This window comes from Aristolochia californica, unplaced genomic scaffold (assembly GCF_029961685.1).
Source record: "Aristolochia californica isolate CCGP_79_NKW_82.1479 unplaced genomic scaffold, dmAriCali1.0.hap1 SCAF_6, whole genome shotgun sequence".
Classification (NCBI taxonomy): domain Eukaryota; kingdom Viridiplantae; phylum Streptophyta; class Magnoliopsida; order Piperales; family Aristolochiaceae; genus Aristolochia; species Aristolochia californica.
The window spans coordinates 20,871,410-20,888,079 of record NW_027182257.1 but is presented as its reverse complement, the minus strand read 5'-3'; the positions used below and the strand labels follow the sequence as shown (position 1 = coordinate 20,888,079).

Here is a 16,670-nt window from a genome sequence, read left to right as displayed (position 1 = left end):
GGATGTGTGGGCCTTCATTGGTCTTATGGGCTTGGATCCATCTTTTAACACACTTGGATATGTGGGTCGTCTTTCGTCGTGTGGGTTTGGACCTATCTTCCAACACTCCCCCCTCAAGATGGGGGTGAGAGAACATCATGAACTCCCAGCTTGTTGCAAATAGTATATAAAATCTTTTTGTATAAAATGGCAGTCCTCCCATCTTTCAATACTCCCCCTCCTTCTGGTGCTCTCTTCCATGAGGCCCAGCTAACCAATTCAGTGGGGTATAACATAGATATAATAATAAGTTCCTCCGACATGGTGTCCCAACCGTTGATATTTTTGACAGAGTATTAGTTCCTCCATCATGGTGTCCCAACCATTGATATTTTTTACGGGGTATTAAGTTCTTCCGTCATGGTGTCCCAACCGTTGACATTTTTTACGGGGTATTAAATCTCTTCATCATGGTGTCCCAACTGTTGATATTTTTTACTGAATATTAAGTTCCTCTGTCATGGTGTCCCAACCGTTGATATTTTTTATGGGGTCAAATAAATGATGGTATGAAAAGGATACTGAGGCCACCTCTTCTTCAATAATAATGTCTCATTCAAAAAAGATATAATAGCTACAGTTGAATATAACACGACCATCTTCTAACACATATAATTAACTTTGTAAAAGGATTCATGAAATAATCCAACGCAAGTATATGTACCAAATAATATGTTGACCAAGGAATAAGCTGTCAATACTTCAAAATAATAATCCAGCCAGAGAAAAAATACCAAATTGCGTCGAGTCACTGCAGAAATTTATATAAACTTGGGACCTGGACACGTATACCAAGATAGAAACATAAGTGGCCCGAGTTAGGTTGACAGAATAGAAGCATCCTCGGTTTGACGGGTTTGTTGGGTTGACTTGGGATGGTTCCTGTTGGGGCGCTCGACTAAATCAAGTTTCCTAAGCAGATTGGAACCTGGGCATAAACGAAAATAGAAACTTCCCATTTGAAGCAGAGTACCGACGGATGGCTCAGGAGAATATCTATCATAGAGAGATTTTCGGCTGAGTTTCCTCAGCAGATTGGAACCTCGGCATAACGACAAGGCAGCACCTAAGTTGGGAATTCGAAAGTTGTAATGGACTGTATAACAAAGCTGGCATTAATGGGTGATGGAGACGAGCCAGAAAAGTTTCCAATGATGGAGGAGACGTCGGAAAATAAGATCAACTCTGATGGAAATTGCAATCCGTAACTGGCAAGATCTGTGAAGTGTTAAATCCGTAAGTTGCTGAAGATAAATCAGCAAAGTCCAGAGCTGAGATGGGAGCCAGAAAGGAATTTTCGAAATCAGATCATTTCTATGGCTGGCATGTTCTGTTTGGCTTTGCTGTTTGTGGAAGATGCCAATGGGAAAAGAAAACTTCCTGAAATAAACCAATCTAGCAATGATCCTTTGATCGAGCTGAATCAATCAGCAGAAATATGGCAATGAACAGTGTTGAACCATCATTAACGAGGAAATATTTTCCGGATTGACGGCAGAAAGAAGCTGAGCAGAATCAAAGCAGAATCACCGAGCAAAAGAAATCAGAGGTAATCAACAACTTTCCAAACAGCACCCGGACGTAATGCCATCAATTTAGCAATTTGCCATGAGCGCAGCAGTTTGCCAGCATAGACCGTTCCATCATTGTTAGATCCTTGAGTCAGATAAATCAGTATTATAATGATGCCAACCACCAGAGCAATGAACGCAAATCAGCAAAGTGATCAGCAGCAGAATCACCGGGCTGAATCAGGCAATATGGATCATTATGGCTGTCAAATATAGAAAATTTCCTGGAAGACTTCCAGCTGAATACGAGCCAAATTTTGCCGGCAAGTCCAGTGACATCCAAAAACTTTGTTTCCCGTACAAGATAGACTGGGATTTTATGAAGAAATAGCAGTAACGTGCTTTCTAGGTGAAGAGACAGTTGCGCACCTAATGATCAAATTCTCGATAGCAGTGAAAACAACTAGGAGTTGGCATCCTTTTTATGAGTGATGATAAAATGGTAATACATGGGATCGGGTTCCCATGAACTTTTGACCAACAGTAATGAGTTAAAAGTTGGAGGCAACCTTGCTGTGAAGTGATTCGTTGTTAAGAGTAAATCGGCGTCAAGCTGGAGTTTTTGATGAAAGGAAAAAAAACTTAGGATGGAGGAGGCTCCGATGATGAGGATCGGAGCAACAAGAGTTGTGGCGATCACGAGTTGTGAGGATCAGAGCAGATAGAATAATCCATATAAAAAAGAATAATCAACCAGAGGAATCAAAGTAGCAAATGAACAAAGAAAAGAGAGAAAGATGGGTTATTGGAATCTTGAAATCCATACTATGAGTCCTGAAAATCAATGCTCTGATACTATGTTGATTTTCAGGAATCCATAGACTTAGTTTATGGAGAAAAAAAGAATGGGACTCATTGGGAGAAAACCAGAAGAATAAGAGGTTGTAGACTTGATATCCTAACCCTTACCCTAAACTCAATTTATAGATTAATCAAACTACTGTATTACAATAATACCCTGAACTTAGGGTTTAAGGTTTTAACCTTAGAACTTTAACCTAATTACATCAATGTCTTCTTTACGAGATGACTCTTTATTTACCATCCTACCATTACTCTATGGACATGTAGGCCTTCTCCTTTATATATGGGCCTTGAGCCCATCTTCTACATCTCTTGGATGTGTGGGCCTTCCTTAGTCTTATGAGCTTGGACCCATCTTCTAGTACACTTGGATATGTAGGCCTTCCTTGGTCATGTGGGTTTGAGCCCATCTTCCAACATAGTTTTTTGGAAGAAAACAATAGGATTAAGAGGTTATGGACTTGATGTCCTAACCCTTCCCCCTAAAGCTTAATTTATAGATTAATAAAACTATTATATTACAATAATACCCCTGAACTTAGGTTATAGGGTTTTGACCCTAGAACTTTAACCTAATTATATCAATGTCCTTTCTATGAGATGACTCTTTATTTACCATCCTGCCATTACTCTATGGGCATGTGGCCTTTCTCTTTGATATATGGGCCTTGAGCCCATCTTCTACATCTCTTGGATGTGTGCGCCCTCTCTGGTCTTATGGGCTTGGACATATGGGTCTTCCTTAGTCGTGTGGGTTTGGGCCCATCTTCCAACACTCCCTCTCAAGCTAGGGGTGAGAGAACATCATAAACTCCTAGCTTGCTGCAAATGGTGTATAAAACTTTTTTGTATAAAATGGCAGTCCTCCCATCTTTCAACATTTTGTTTTTGCTTCTGTTGGTACTTTCTCTCCAAGTGCAAAAAGAAAAATATTAAATGTTGTTGTACTTTGTTTTCCTTCTTCTTAGTACTTTCGTTCTAAATGCAAACAAAAAACCAATAAATATTTTTCTTTGCATTGCGAGAGCTTCATATATCAAACAAAGTCGAACTTTTTTTTTTGCTTCTGTTGGTACTTTATCTCCAATGCAAAAAGATAAACTATAAATATTGTCGTACATTTTTTTTTATTTTTTTTTTGCTTCTTCTTTGTACTTTTGTTCCTTGTACAACAACAAAAATAAATAAATATTGCCCTTTACATTGGGAGAGCTTAATAAAGCAAAACAAAGTCATGCTTTTTTTGTTTTGTTTTTGTTGGTATTTTCTCTCCAAGTGCAAAAATAAAAACAATAAATATAGTCATACTTTTATTTTTTGCTTCTTCTTGGTACTTTCATTTCAAGTGCAAATAGAAAAACAATAAATATTGTCAATTTTTTTCTTTCTACCTAGTAATTTCATTCCAAGTACAAAAAGATAAACAATAAATATAGTCATACTTTTATTTTGCTTCTTCTTGGTACTTTCATTCAAAGTGTAAATAGAAAAATAATAAATATTGCATGTTGCATTGCAAGAGCTTAATAAAGCAAAACAGAGTCTCACTTTGTTTTTTGCTTATGTGGGAACTTTCTCTTCAAGTAAAAAATAAAAATAATAAATATTATCATACTTTTTTTTCTCTTCTTCATGGTACTTTCGTTCCAAGTTCAAACAGAAAAATAATAAATATTGGCGTAGTTTTTTTCTTCTTCGTGGTACTTTTGTTCTACGTGTAAAAAGAAAATCAATAAATGTTGTCATACTTTTTTTCCTTCTTCTTAGTACTTTCGTTCCATGTGAAAAAAGTAATAAATAAATATTGCCCCTTGCTTTGCGAGAGCATAATAATGCAAAACAAAATTATACTTATTTCTTTATTTTGTTTCTATTTGTGGTTTCTCTCAAAGTGAAAAATAAAAATAATAAATAATGTCGTAATGTTTTTCTTCTATTAGTACTTTCATTCCCATTGCATAAAAAAACAAAAAATATTATCCCTTGCTTTGTGAGAGCTTAATAAAGCAAAACAAAGTCATCCTTTTTTTTTTACTTCTGTTGGTACTTCCTCTCCAAGTGTAAACAAAAAAACATTAAATAGTATTGTACTTTTTTCTTGCTAATTTTTGGTACTTTTTGTTCCACGTACAAAAAGAAAATAAATAAATATTGTCGTACTTTTTTTGCCTCTTCTTGATTCTTTCTTTCCAAGTGCAAAAACAAAACCAATAAATATTGTTGTATATTGTTTTCCCTCTTCTTGGTACTTTTGTTCCAATTGCAAAAATAAAAATAATAAATATTGTCCCTTGCTTTGCGAGAGCTTAATAAAGAAAAACAAAGTCGTACTTTTTTTTCTTCTTTTAGAAATTTCTCTCTAAGAGAAAAAGGAAAAATAATAAATATTTCGTATAATGTTTTTGCTTCTTCTTGGTACCTTTGTTCTAAAAGCAAACAGAAAAACAATAATTATAATCGTACTTTTTTTTAGTTCTTCTAGGTAGTTTAGTTCCAAATTCAATAAGAAAATAAATAAATATTGTCATACTTTTTTTCCTTCTTCTTGGTACTTTCATTCCAATTTCAAAAAGAAAAACAATAAGTACTGCCCCTTGCTTTGTGAGAGCTTAATAAACCAAAAAAAAGTTGTACTTTTTTTTTCTTCAGTTGGTACTTTCTCTTGAAGTGCCAAATGAAAAACATTAAATATTGTCATACTTTGTTTTCTTCTGTTGGTACTTTCTCTACAATTGCGAAAAGAAAATTAATAAATATTATCTTACCTTTTTTTTTTTTTTGCTTCTTCTTGGTACATTCGCTCCAGCTGCAAACAGAAAAACAATAAATATTGTCGTACTTTGTTTTTGCTTCTACTTTTTAGTATCGTTCCAAGTGCAAAAAGAAAATTAATAAATATATTTTTGGTTTTTTTTGTTTCTTTTTCATACTTTTGTTCCTAGTGCATAAAGATAAACAATAAATATTGCTACTTGTTTTGCAAGATCTTAAAAAAGTAAAACAAAGTCATACTTTTTCCTTACAGTTGGTACTTTCTCTCCAAGTGCAAAAAGAAAAATAATAAATATTGTCGTACTTTTTTTTTGCTTCTTCTTGGTACTTTCATTCCAAGTGCAAATAGAAAAAGAATAAATATTGTCATACTTTATTTTTTGCTTCTTCTTATTAATTTTTTTCCAAGTGCAAAAAGAAAACCAATAAATATTGATGTACTTTATTTCCTTCTTCTTGGTACTTTCATTCAAAGTGGAAAAAGAAAAACAATAAATATTGCCCATTGCTTTGCGAGAGCTTAATAAAGCAAAATTGTTGAAACTTAGGATTCCATGATGTATAATCACAATAGAAGAGGATTAAGGGGTGAGAAGAAGAAGAAGAGTTGTGGAGAGAAAGTTTTCGATGGAGAAGAGGAAGAGTGACGAATTTGGAGAAAAGATGAGGAAGATTAGGGTAATGGACTTATCCAAACACTCCCCCTTAAGTTGTATTTATAGATATCAAAAGTACTAGTATTACAAGAATACCCCTCACCCTAGTAAGAAAATTACTTCAGTGCCATCTGTATGTGATAACTCTTTATTTACCATCATGCCACCATTGTGTAGGCTTGTGGGCATCTCCTTGGTCTATAGGCTTGAGACCATCTTCCACAAACTTGGACAAGTGGGTCTTCCTTGGTCGTGTTGACTTGGACCCATTTTCCAACACTTGCCCTCAAGCTTGGGGTGAGAGAACATTATAAACGCCCAGTTTGATGCAAATGGTGTATAGGATCTTCTCGTATAAAATGATAGTCCACCATATGTTCCAACACTCCCCCTAAAGCTGACAGTCTCTTTGTTCTTTTCCAAGAGAACTAGAAGGCATAATATAAGAGAGAGTAAAATCACTCCTAGTCGTAAGACATTGCTCCATACTCCAATCAAATGGTCATAGTAAAAAATATTTTCCGTTCAATTTCACAGGCGGAAAAGTAGCCCTATTGTGAGGCATAGAGTCTACTCACTTTCTCACGGTAGCTAAAAAAACACCTCTTGGGTGAACTTGACTCAAGTTGGATATTGGGCACACTCTTATCCTCTATAGGTAGTAGGTCTATAAGCATTGCTTAGAAGTATAATAATAAACTGCTCCATCACGGTGTCCCTCCACAGGGCACTGACTCTCAAATGGTAGGAGTAAAACAAGCCAAATAAGGGGGTACAGGATAATCACTATAAGATAATATTATGGGGCCACCATATGCTTTCTTCTTCATCAGAACAACCAATGCTCACAACAATCAGCAACCAAGAAGTCTTCCTTCAATAATAATGTCTCAATCAGAGAGACACAATAGCAGCAGTTGAAATGGGCCTGGGCCCAAATAACAAGTATCAAATAGGCAATTATATAGCAGCGGATCACCAGTAAGTAGTAAAAGTCTTTAAGAGCAATAAGGACACATAAGATAATCTATAGCAACTTCACCCTTGAATAAGGAAGTTACGAACCAATTAATAAGTTGAGGATAATCCATGGTAATAATTGTTGAATTTATGGAAAAGAGAAATACTTCATTGAATTATTATAATCAGAGTACATGAACCTCTATTTATAATAGAGGAAGATAGTAGAGTCCAATTACACTAAAACAACCTTGGTCCCAATTACACCCAAACTCTAACACTTAAAGATAAGTCCTAACATAATTAAATAACTCAATATAAATAAAATACAAACATAACTCAAACTAAAACTCTTCTAGGACGTGACCATAAGATAAAAATGCATTTGTGAGTCCTTCTTGATATTCCAATCAGCTTGTGGTTATCTTTGTGAGTCCTTCTTGATCTTCCAACTTATGTGATAATGATGTCAGCCTGTGGTAATCATGGTGGGTCCTACTTCTTATGGGCATAGGCCCATCTTCCAATACTCTTAGATATGTGGGTCCAGGGGTGGCTTCGAACCGAGCCGGCTCGAGTTCGGCTTGGTATCGCCTCGGTTCAATTCGATATCTCTCGACCTCGAGCCGAGCTTGAGATCTGGAATCGGCTCGTTTAAATTAACGAGTCGAGCTCGACCAAAACCAGGTTCAGCTCGACGGCTCACGAGTCGGCTTGTTAATTTAACGAGCAGCTGGATTCGGGGGGATTTGGGAAATTTTCGGAGTCTCGATCTCGGAACCGGAAGAGAGTCGTGTCGTCTTCCCTTCTATCTCTGCGATTCTCATGCCTTTCTCTGCCATTTCCCATGCTTCTCTGCCATAAACACTCCATGAAATTACATTTGAAATGGTAGCATGGGACTTCATTGTGGTGGCCGGGGATATGGATCGTCGGCCGTCAACTTGTCGAATGATTTATTCTCTGCAAGGTAAAACCAGATCCACGATCCCATCATCATACGCTCGAGTATGCAAATGGTAACGAGATCGTTGAGCCTTCATGCGATGCAGTTATGCTTGGTTTGAGATGTTGGCCTAGGGCCATTTGCGGGAGCCTTTATGCTCTTTCCCTTTATGCTAGGGTTGGCATTTTTTTTCTGTGAACCGTAATGCTTTATGTTACCTATAATAAGATTGCCCTCTTTTCTGTTACTCAGGCTTGATAGGCAAAAAAAAAGATGTTTGGTGACCAAGATCGGTTTTGCCTACTGAATGAATACTAGATAAGTCCATCATATTCATAAGAATTAAAAAGAAATTCTTTCTTGAGTACAAGTCCATCATGATTTATCTCGGCAGGGGTGAAAGGTTGAGACATTGTCCTGATATCCAAATCATGCTGAAAATATTTTTGAACACCTTTGAGTTTATTTACTCTGGAAATAAATGTCTCAAATTGCTCATCAAACCTGACCATCTATTTTGCTATGTTTAGACTGGCTGTAATTTATTTCATTTAGTGAGAGCGTCGTTGGAGAAAAGTTACATTTTTCAAATTATGTGAAATTTTGAAGTTCAGAAACATCATATGCGTTTATAATAAGTTGCTTCAGTAGCTCTTTGGTGACAACTAAAATTCATGTTAAGCTTGTAATTGAACCAAGATTTTTTTTCACTAAAATAATTGAGTATCTATCTACAGTTTCATTTCCTTAAATTTTTTTAACTCGTAATGTGTTCTTTCTCGTGCTAATTTACAAGCCTATATTATTTTTTTACTATCTTTGTACTTTTCATCTTTACACCAAGTCTGTTTTCAACTCTGTTGATGCCAGGACTCCCTAGAGGCAGATAAAGTTGTTAATGTGACCCCTCGTTATGCTGGACTGCGAGCAGAATCAAATGGATCCCCCAAAGGACAAATAATTGGGTGGGAGAATATTGAACTAATAAGTGATCGGCCACTTAGAACTATGTCGAAGGAGTTCAAGCAATGGAAGAAAGACTATCCAGATCGGATTCTTATTGCTTCAATTATGGAGGAGTATGACAAGGCTGCTTGGAAGGAACTTATTAGAATTTCGGATTAGAAAGAGCCGTTGCTCTGCTCGTCGGGCTGGCACAGCCGAGAAGTCGAAGAAAAATGAAATCGTAAAATGTTTTGATTAAAAGCACTGTTACAAGTTACAATGATGCTTTATACAGTAAAAGGGGGGAAGGGTAAAACAGTAAAATGCAAAAAATAAAATAATGAATAAATTAAAATACATTCTAATACTCCCCCTCAAGGTGGCTTGTAAATATCCTTGATAGCCATCTTGGACAACAAAGAAAAAAGGTGGGTAGAAGGAAGAGGTTTAGTGAATATGTCGGCTAACTGGTACTGAGAACGAATGGGAAGTAACTTGAGGACGCCCGAAGTAACCCGTTCACGAACAAAATAACAATTGATCTCAATATGTTTTGTACACTCATGAAATGTGGGGTTTGAAGCAATATGTATCGCAGTTTGATTGTCTCAATAGAGCAATGCAAGAGATGCAACCTTGACTTGAAAATCTTGAAGAAGTTGCTACAACCAAATAATTTCACTGGCAGTAGAAGAAAGAGCTCGATATTCAGCCTCGCCGGAGGAACGAGAGACAGTGGTCTACTTTTTGGCCTTCCAAGAGACCAAAGAATCACCAATGAAGATGCAAAAGCCTGTAGTAGATCGGCGAGAATCAAGGCATGATCCCCAATCAGCATCAGAGTAAGTACGTACCTGCAAGGAAGAAGTAGAAGAAAACAACAAACCTTGACCAGGACTGGTCTTGAGATAACGAAGTAGGTGATGCACTGCCTGGCAATGAGGAAGGCGGGATTGGGCCACAAATTGAGTGAGCTTGTGAACGAAAAAAGTAATGTCGGGGCGAGATAAAGTGAGGTAAAGAAGTTTCCCATCAAGACGCCAATAGTGGGTTATATCAAGAACCAGGTCACCGTCAGTGGCAGTTAAATGAAGCTTGGGATCCATGGGAACACTAGTGGATTTACAAGCTAGGTAACATGTGTCTTCAAGTAATTCTAAGGTGTAATGGCGTTGAGAAAGCACAATACCAGCCTTGGACTGAGCAATTTGAAGACCAAGGAAGTGCTTAAGACAACCAAGATCCTTGAGCTTGAACTGAGTATGTAGAAATTGTTTGAGCTCAGCAATAGCGCTAGATGAAGGACCAGTACGGATGATATCATCCACATAAACCAATAGTGCAACAAAGGAGGAACCATGACCTTTGGTGAAGAGAGAGTAATCAAATTTCGATTGGAGAAAGCCAAAATTGATTAAAACATGAGAAAATTTGGAATACCATTGCCGCGAAGCTTGTTTGAGACCATAAAGGGACTTGTGAAGCTTGCAAACTAGTCGGTTGTGAGATGAAGAGGACTCCCCCTGTCGAAGATAGACAAGAGGGAGATCCATATAGATTTCTTCAAAAAGATTACTATTTAAGAAAGCATTGTTGACATCAAGCTAAGCTAGATGCCACTTATGAAAGGTGGCAAAGGCAAGAAGAACCTTCACAGTGACCAATTTGGCCACTGGAGAAAAAGTGTCAACAAAATCTAAACCTTCTTGTTGTGTGTAGCCTTTGGCTACCAAACGAGCCTTATATCGCTCAAGAGAACCATCAGATTTAAGCTTGATTTTATATACCCATTTGCAACCAATGGTAAGTTTATCAGGAGGCAAAGAAGTGACGGTCTAGGTGTTGTTGGTTTCCAAAGCGTTCAATTCATCACGCATAGCTAACCTCCATTCAGGGCACTTCACGGCTTGGTGATAGTGTTGCGGTTCAATTTCAGTAGATACACTGAGTGCAAACTATCTGTGCGAATCAGAAAGGGCATGGTAAGAGATGCAGTTAGAGATCGGATAAGATGTAGAGGGTGAAACAGATGGAGAAGAACCAGCAAGTAAATTGCAGTGATACTCCTGCAAGTAATGAGGTGGATGGATCGTCCTAGTAGATTTTTGAAGAGTAGTACCAGTAGATGTGGAAGGAACAAGCACTGGAAGATCATTAGTTGGAATATCATCAACAGGATCATCATAACTAGCCGGTGAATCATGAATAGGGGAAGAATCAATTTTTGGAAGAGAATGAGTTTGTATGAAGGAGTGGGGCAGAACCAGATCAGGAAAGGGATCTCTAACTGTATTTGAACTGGTGATGGTATGAAAAGGGAAAACTTCCTCATGGAACGCTGCATCTCTAGAAATAAAAACATGATTGGTCTCCACATCATAGAATTTATAATCTTTCACACCAGCTGGATAACCAAGAAACACACAAACTCGAGCACGAGGGTGGAACTTGGTTCGATGAGTAGCTAAGGTGGAAACAAAAGCTAAACAGCCAAATACTCGAAAAGAAGGATAATCAGGAGTTGTGTTGTATAGCAAATGAAAAGGTGTGTTCTGTCGCAAGAGAGGAGAAGGAGTTCTATTAATCAAGAAAATCGCGGTAAGAATACATTCTGTCCAAAAAGAGACTAAAATTCGGGATTGGAAGAACAGTGACCGAGCCACATTCAAGAGGTGTTGATGTTTTCTTTCAACAAATGAGTTTTGCTGAGGTCTTTCAACACAGGAAAACTGGTGCAAGACTCCTTGATCTTGAAAAAACTCAACAAAAGATAACTCAGGGGCATTATCAAATCGAAAACTTTGATTTTAGCATTAAACTGAGTAAAAACCATATTAAAAAAATACGGTATCACAGAGATAGCATCAGATTTAGTCTTTAATAGATAAATCCAAGTAAATCGAGTGCAATCATCAACAAGAGTTAAGAAGAAACGATGGCCAGTATGAGAAACAATCTGATAGGGTCCCCAAATATCACAGTGCACAAGATCAAAAAGAAATTTTGACAAGTTATTATGAGATTCAAAAGATACTCTACGTTGTTTAGCAAGAGGACAAATATAACAAGGATCTGATTTATGTAATTTAGTTACATCGCAGTTCAACTGATCCTTCAAAAAATCAAGTCGCTGGAAAGAAATGTGTCCTAGCCTATTATGCCAAACATGGGCTGAAACATTGTTAACAAAAACATGAGAAACAGAATTCAAACTTTGAGCACTGAGGACATAGAGATCTTGGACTTTGTCACCCTTGTCAATCGTCCTCTGGGTGGATAGATCCTGGATAACAAAACAATCAGAAAGGAAACTTACTGTAAGGCCAGAGTCAGTAACTAAAGCACTAACAGAGATCAAGTTGAATTTGAATTGAGGAACAAATAGTACGTTTTTAAGCACAAGGTGAGGATGCAATTTAATATCACCAGCAAGGTGGACAAAAAGTTGAGTATTATTGGGCAAAGTAACTGTAGTATGAGGGATAACATACAAGGAAACAAAAACAGGAGCGTGAGAGCAAATATGTCGAGTAACTCCTGAGTCGACAATCCATGATTGAGGTGAAGAAATTAAAGGATTTAAGGACACAGAAAAACAAATACCTGCCATGCAGTTGGATGTAGAAGATTCCAGAGCAGTGGTGACTTGTGCGGAGCTACTCAGGTGTGTAGAAAGCATTGACACGAGCTGCTAGAACTGAGCAAAGCCAAGATTCTGCACAAGACTTTGATACCATGTTGAAACCAGTGCGCTAAAAGGCTCGAACCTGTTAGGAAAGAAACCCCACAGATCTTATACAAGGACTGGCCTTGTCGATACAAACACAAATTTCAACACTCCCCCGTACGGGAAAAACCCATGGACAAATTCACCGAAAAAACCCGGGACAAACTCCTGGAAAAACCCAGGACAAATTCACCAGAAATACCTGGGACAAACTTCGTTGGGAGCGGGACTCGAACTTGGGACCAACCTTCTCTGATACCATGTTAGAATTTCGGATTAGAAAGAGTCGTTGCTCTGCTCGTCGGGCTGGCACAGTCGAGAAGACGAAGAAAAATGAAATCGGAAAATGTTTTGATTAAAAGCACTATTACGAGTTACAATGATGCTTTATACAGTAAAAGGGGGAAAGGGTAAAACAGTAAAATACAAAAAATAAAATATTGAATAAATTAAAATACATTCTAATAGAACTCATTGATCGTGTTGAGGAAACTGGAGTTGTAAGTTGCAGCAATTCCCTTTTTTTATCTTTTCTGGAGTTGTAAATTGTTGCAATTCCCTTTTTTATCTTCTTTGGAGTTGTAAGTTATCTTTCATTTCATTCGTAGTTGTTGAGATATCACATTTGATCATACAATTTCTATCAGATACTGTTTCTTACTTAAATATGAATAGGACTAAATTTAATTGATTCTCCTTTGCTCTTGGGATGCGCTTGAGATCAATTTCTCTTGTCCACATGGCATGCCGGAAAGGAAAATGGGTGCTGCTGTGGGGAAAGATTGTGCGCTTCTGGAGGAAGTATGTGCCTGGGTCAATGCGAAAGCTACAGTTCCTGTGTGGGCAAAGATGACTCCAAATGTCACTGATATCACCCAGGTTTTCTTCCCTTTCACAGTTCTTCTCTTCTTCTCATTTATTTGACATATTTTTGGTTCTTAAAAATGTCGGGACTTCTTTTCTTAACAAGGTAAAGGTATTCAGTTTTTTCAGTGTTTTCCTTTTCCAAATTTAGATCAAGAACTCAATTTTTTTTTTGAGGATTTTGTATGTTTTCATGGAGGACTCTTAGACAGGTAGAGCCCTATTTGTACTGAGAGAAATATAGGATTATAGAAGAAAAGAAGCATCTTTCATTTTATGTGAATTTTCTCTTACTTCCTCTTGCATCTTCAACGGGGTTGAATTTTAACTTTTTGTTCTTCATTCAGATTTGTGTGTATTAGTTGTTAACTTGATAAATCAAACCTTTTCTTAACAAGCATTTGATTTGGCTGAGTGTGTTGTCAGAGTATAATTTTGTTTAAAAAACTATACCAAAAGATTGCCAAATTATTACAGCCTATACCCACTCATATTCTGGTTTTTAATGCATTTCAGGGGTATTAAACTTGTAATATTTTCCTTATAGGTTTCTTAATTTGGTTTTCTTATGTTTTTTAATGTTTTTCCATTTTGTCATTTGTGTCATGCAGCCAGCACGTGTCGCACTGCATGCAGGATCTGAAGGCATCTCTGCCATTAATACTATCACAAGTGTTATGGGAATTAATCTCAATACTTTGCACCCTGAACCACGCGTGTGGAGGAGTTTGTCGCTAAATCCTGCCAATCATAAATATTGCCTTCTCTTTGTTTGTTTTCTTCTTCATAGTTCTTTTTCGGTTATGGTACACTTTGTCTCAGGTATATACCACTCAAGGTGGTTATTCTTCTAAAGTTGTCCATCCTATTGCATTGTCAATGGTGATGCAAATTGTAAAAATGATGCAATCAGAGTTTAGCAATGTTGATTGTTCGCTTTCTGCCATTGGAGGAGTAGAGACAGGAGAAGACGCAGCTGAGTTCATTCTTCTTGGAGCAAATACTGTTCAGGTATTTGTTTTGAATTTTGTTGCAAGACATGATGCTCATACCAAATGAGCACGCTGAACACTGATGAGGTCGTGGTTTATGGTGCCATTGTTCAAGCCGCAATTCTGAGCGGCGAAGGCGACGAGAAGGTCCAAGACCTGCTGCTTCTGGATGTGACTTTGCTAAAGTCTAGGTATTGTGACCGTCGGTGGAGTGATGACCGCAACCGCTCGATTCTATCTTGTATTTTGGTTTATAAATATGTAATTGATTCATTCGTTCTTACTTTGGAGGTATTTCCGGTTTTGTGGTTTTGGGTTTCAAGTTCGTCGTGGGACAGGAATAGTGTCAGAAAGTGCCAGGGGAGTAAGGAGTGTCCTGCACTAGTTTTGACACATGAAGAGGTCACAATTCTTCTCGACTTATTTGGAAAATCAACCAAGCATAATGATCCAGAGGGTGAACGAGCTCGGATCAAAGACAACAATTTGTTGGGCAAATTCGAGCTGACGAGCATTCCTCCAGCGCATCGTGGGGTTCCCCAAATCAAAGTTTGCTTCGATATCGGCGCAAACAGGATCTTGAATGTCTCCGTCGAGGACAAGACGACAGAGGTTAAGAACAAGATTACAATCACCAACTATCAAAGAAGATTGAGCAAGGAAGAAATCGAGAAGATGGTCAAGGAAGTGAAGCGGTAAAGGCGGAGGATGAAAAAGTGAAAAAGAAAGTGGAAGCGAAAAAAGGAAAGTCGAGGTTTTTTGTATTAAATATTTGAATGAGTTATATTTGTGTTATTTTTATTTTTATTCATAATCTTATGCAGTATATGGAGTGTTTAGACTATTTTATGGAGTGTATGAACAATTTCATGGAGTGTTTATGGAATGTATAGACAATTTTATGGACCGTTTATGGAGTGTTTATGCAGGTATTATGTATATAGATTATGCCCAATTTTAAGTAGAGATCATGCCGAATTTTATACAGGTCTTATATACATAGATTAGGCTCAATTTTAAGTAGAGGTAATGCCAATCTTATACATGTAATATATATATATATATATATATATATATATATATATATATATAATTTTATGTAAAATATATGCATAATTTTATATACAATTTATTTGATATATATTTTTTGAAAAGTTTTAAATGTATATTGAAGCTCGAGCTCGGCTCAAAGCTCGGCTCGAACTCGGTTAAAATATTTTGGCTCGAGACGAGGCTCGGCTCGGCTCGAACATAGGCAGGTTCCGGCTCGGCTCGATGCCACCCCTATGTGGGTCTTCCTTGGTCGTGTGGGCTGGACCCATATTCCAACAATAATCAAGCCGAAGTGAAGCAAGTAGATTTAGTGAGCCAAGCCGAGTAATAGATTGCCAATACTAAGTTGAACCAAGTGATGTTTGATAATCAATAAATCAAACAATCTCCGATGTGCTCGTCCTTCATACTTCTCCTTCTATTCTCCCCCTCAAGCTAGGAGATAATGTCAATGATCCCAGCTTGAAGTCAACAAATATTTTGCAAGGTCAAGAACTAATCCACCTCTTGTATGATCATGTAAAATAAGGCTAGTATCAACAACTTCACTAGCTCAAATATTGTAAACCAAGTAACTCAAGTCAAGCCAAATATTTCGATCTTTTCTTGCCTAAATATTTTGGGCAAGGATACCAAATCAAATTCTTTGTAATATTTTAAAATACCAAAAAAATCTCACAAAATTCATGGCTGGAAATTTTTTATAAATAAGGTAGTTTCCTCCATCAATTTGTGCCAACTTAGCAACCAAAGAAGACACCCTACCTTGCCATTTTTTCTTCAAATCTTTAGCCAAAGCAATTTTAGACAAATAAATCAAGAAAAGCTTCTTAAAATAAGATGATCTTCTAAAAATTCTTTACAGATATTTTTAGTTAAAAACAAAAGCTTTCCAAGGGTAGATCATGAGATACTTTTTTTGATATTGCTGATCAATAACAACAACTCAAAAATCTAAGCAAAAAATTAGGCTTAAATCCGGATGTTCGCATGCAATAGTATACCAGCATGACCTTTGATTCTTCCAATGCAAAAATCTCCTTAAATATAGATCAAATTGACATAAACTTTTCTCCTTCTGAAATGAGACTTAAATAGCTTTCAAAAAAGTATATCTCAATCTAAAGAACTAAGAATGAGAATTGGTTGAATAGTTAAGAACATAGACTTACAGATATTTCTAATTATATATGATTTTCTACATTAATTCCCATTCTTGATGGCGTAAAATAGCTCAAAAGTTTAAGCTTTCTGTTGTTTTATCTTTGCTACTTCAGATGTTGATTTACTTTCTAGACATATGATTTCAACTATTCATTTTGACTTGGAAACTAGACTCAA

At 36.9% G+C, this 16,670-nt stretch overlaps 1 protein-coding gene and 1 pseudogene across 1 annotated transcript; both read left to right on the top strand.

Annotated features, from left to right (window-relative positions):
- The first annotated feature begins 7,856 nt into the window (after positions 1-7,856).
- Positions 7,857-14,343, top strand: LOC137935281 (dihydropyrimidine dehydrogenase (NADP(+)), chloroplastic-like). Its single transcript, XM_068779963.1, has 6 exons — positions 7,857-7,925; positions 8,619-8,860; positions 12,899-12,919; positions 13,128-13,299; positions 13,896-14,000; positions 14,107-14,343. The coding sequence occupies exons 1-6, from the start codon at positions 7,857-7,859 to the stop codon at positions 14,341-14,343; spliced, it is 846 nt and encodes a 281-aa protein (XP_068636064.1).
- LOC137935280 (heat shock 70 kDa protein-like) lies at positions 14,340-15,657 on the top strand (annotated as a pseudogene).
- Positions 15,658-16,670: the final 1,013 nt, after the last annotated feature.

Excerpts from the sequence above, each read along its gene's own strand:
- LOC137935281 (XM_068779963.1), top strand. The coding sequence starts at position 7,857 with ATGCTTGGTTTGAGATGTTGGCCTAGGGCCATTTGCGGGAGCCTTTAT. Across the intron at positions 7,926-8,618 it reads CTCTTTCCCTTTATGCTAGG|GACTCCCTAGAGGCAGATAA; the intron begins GTTGGCATTTTT and ends TGTTGATGCCAG. Across the intron at positions 13,300-13,895 it reads ATGTCACTGATATCACCCAG|CCAGCACGTGTCGCACTGCA; the intron begins GTTTTCTTCCCT and ends TGTGTCATGCAG.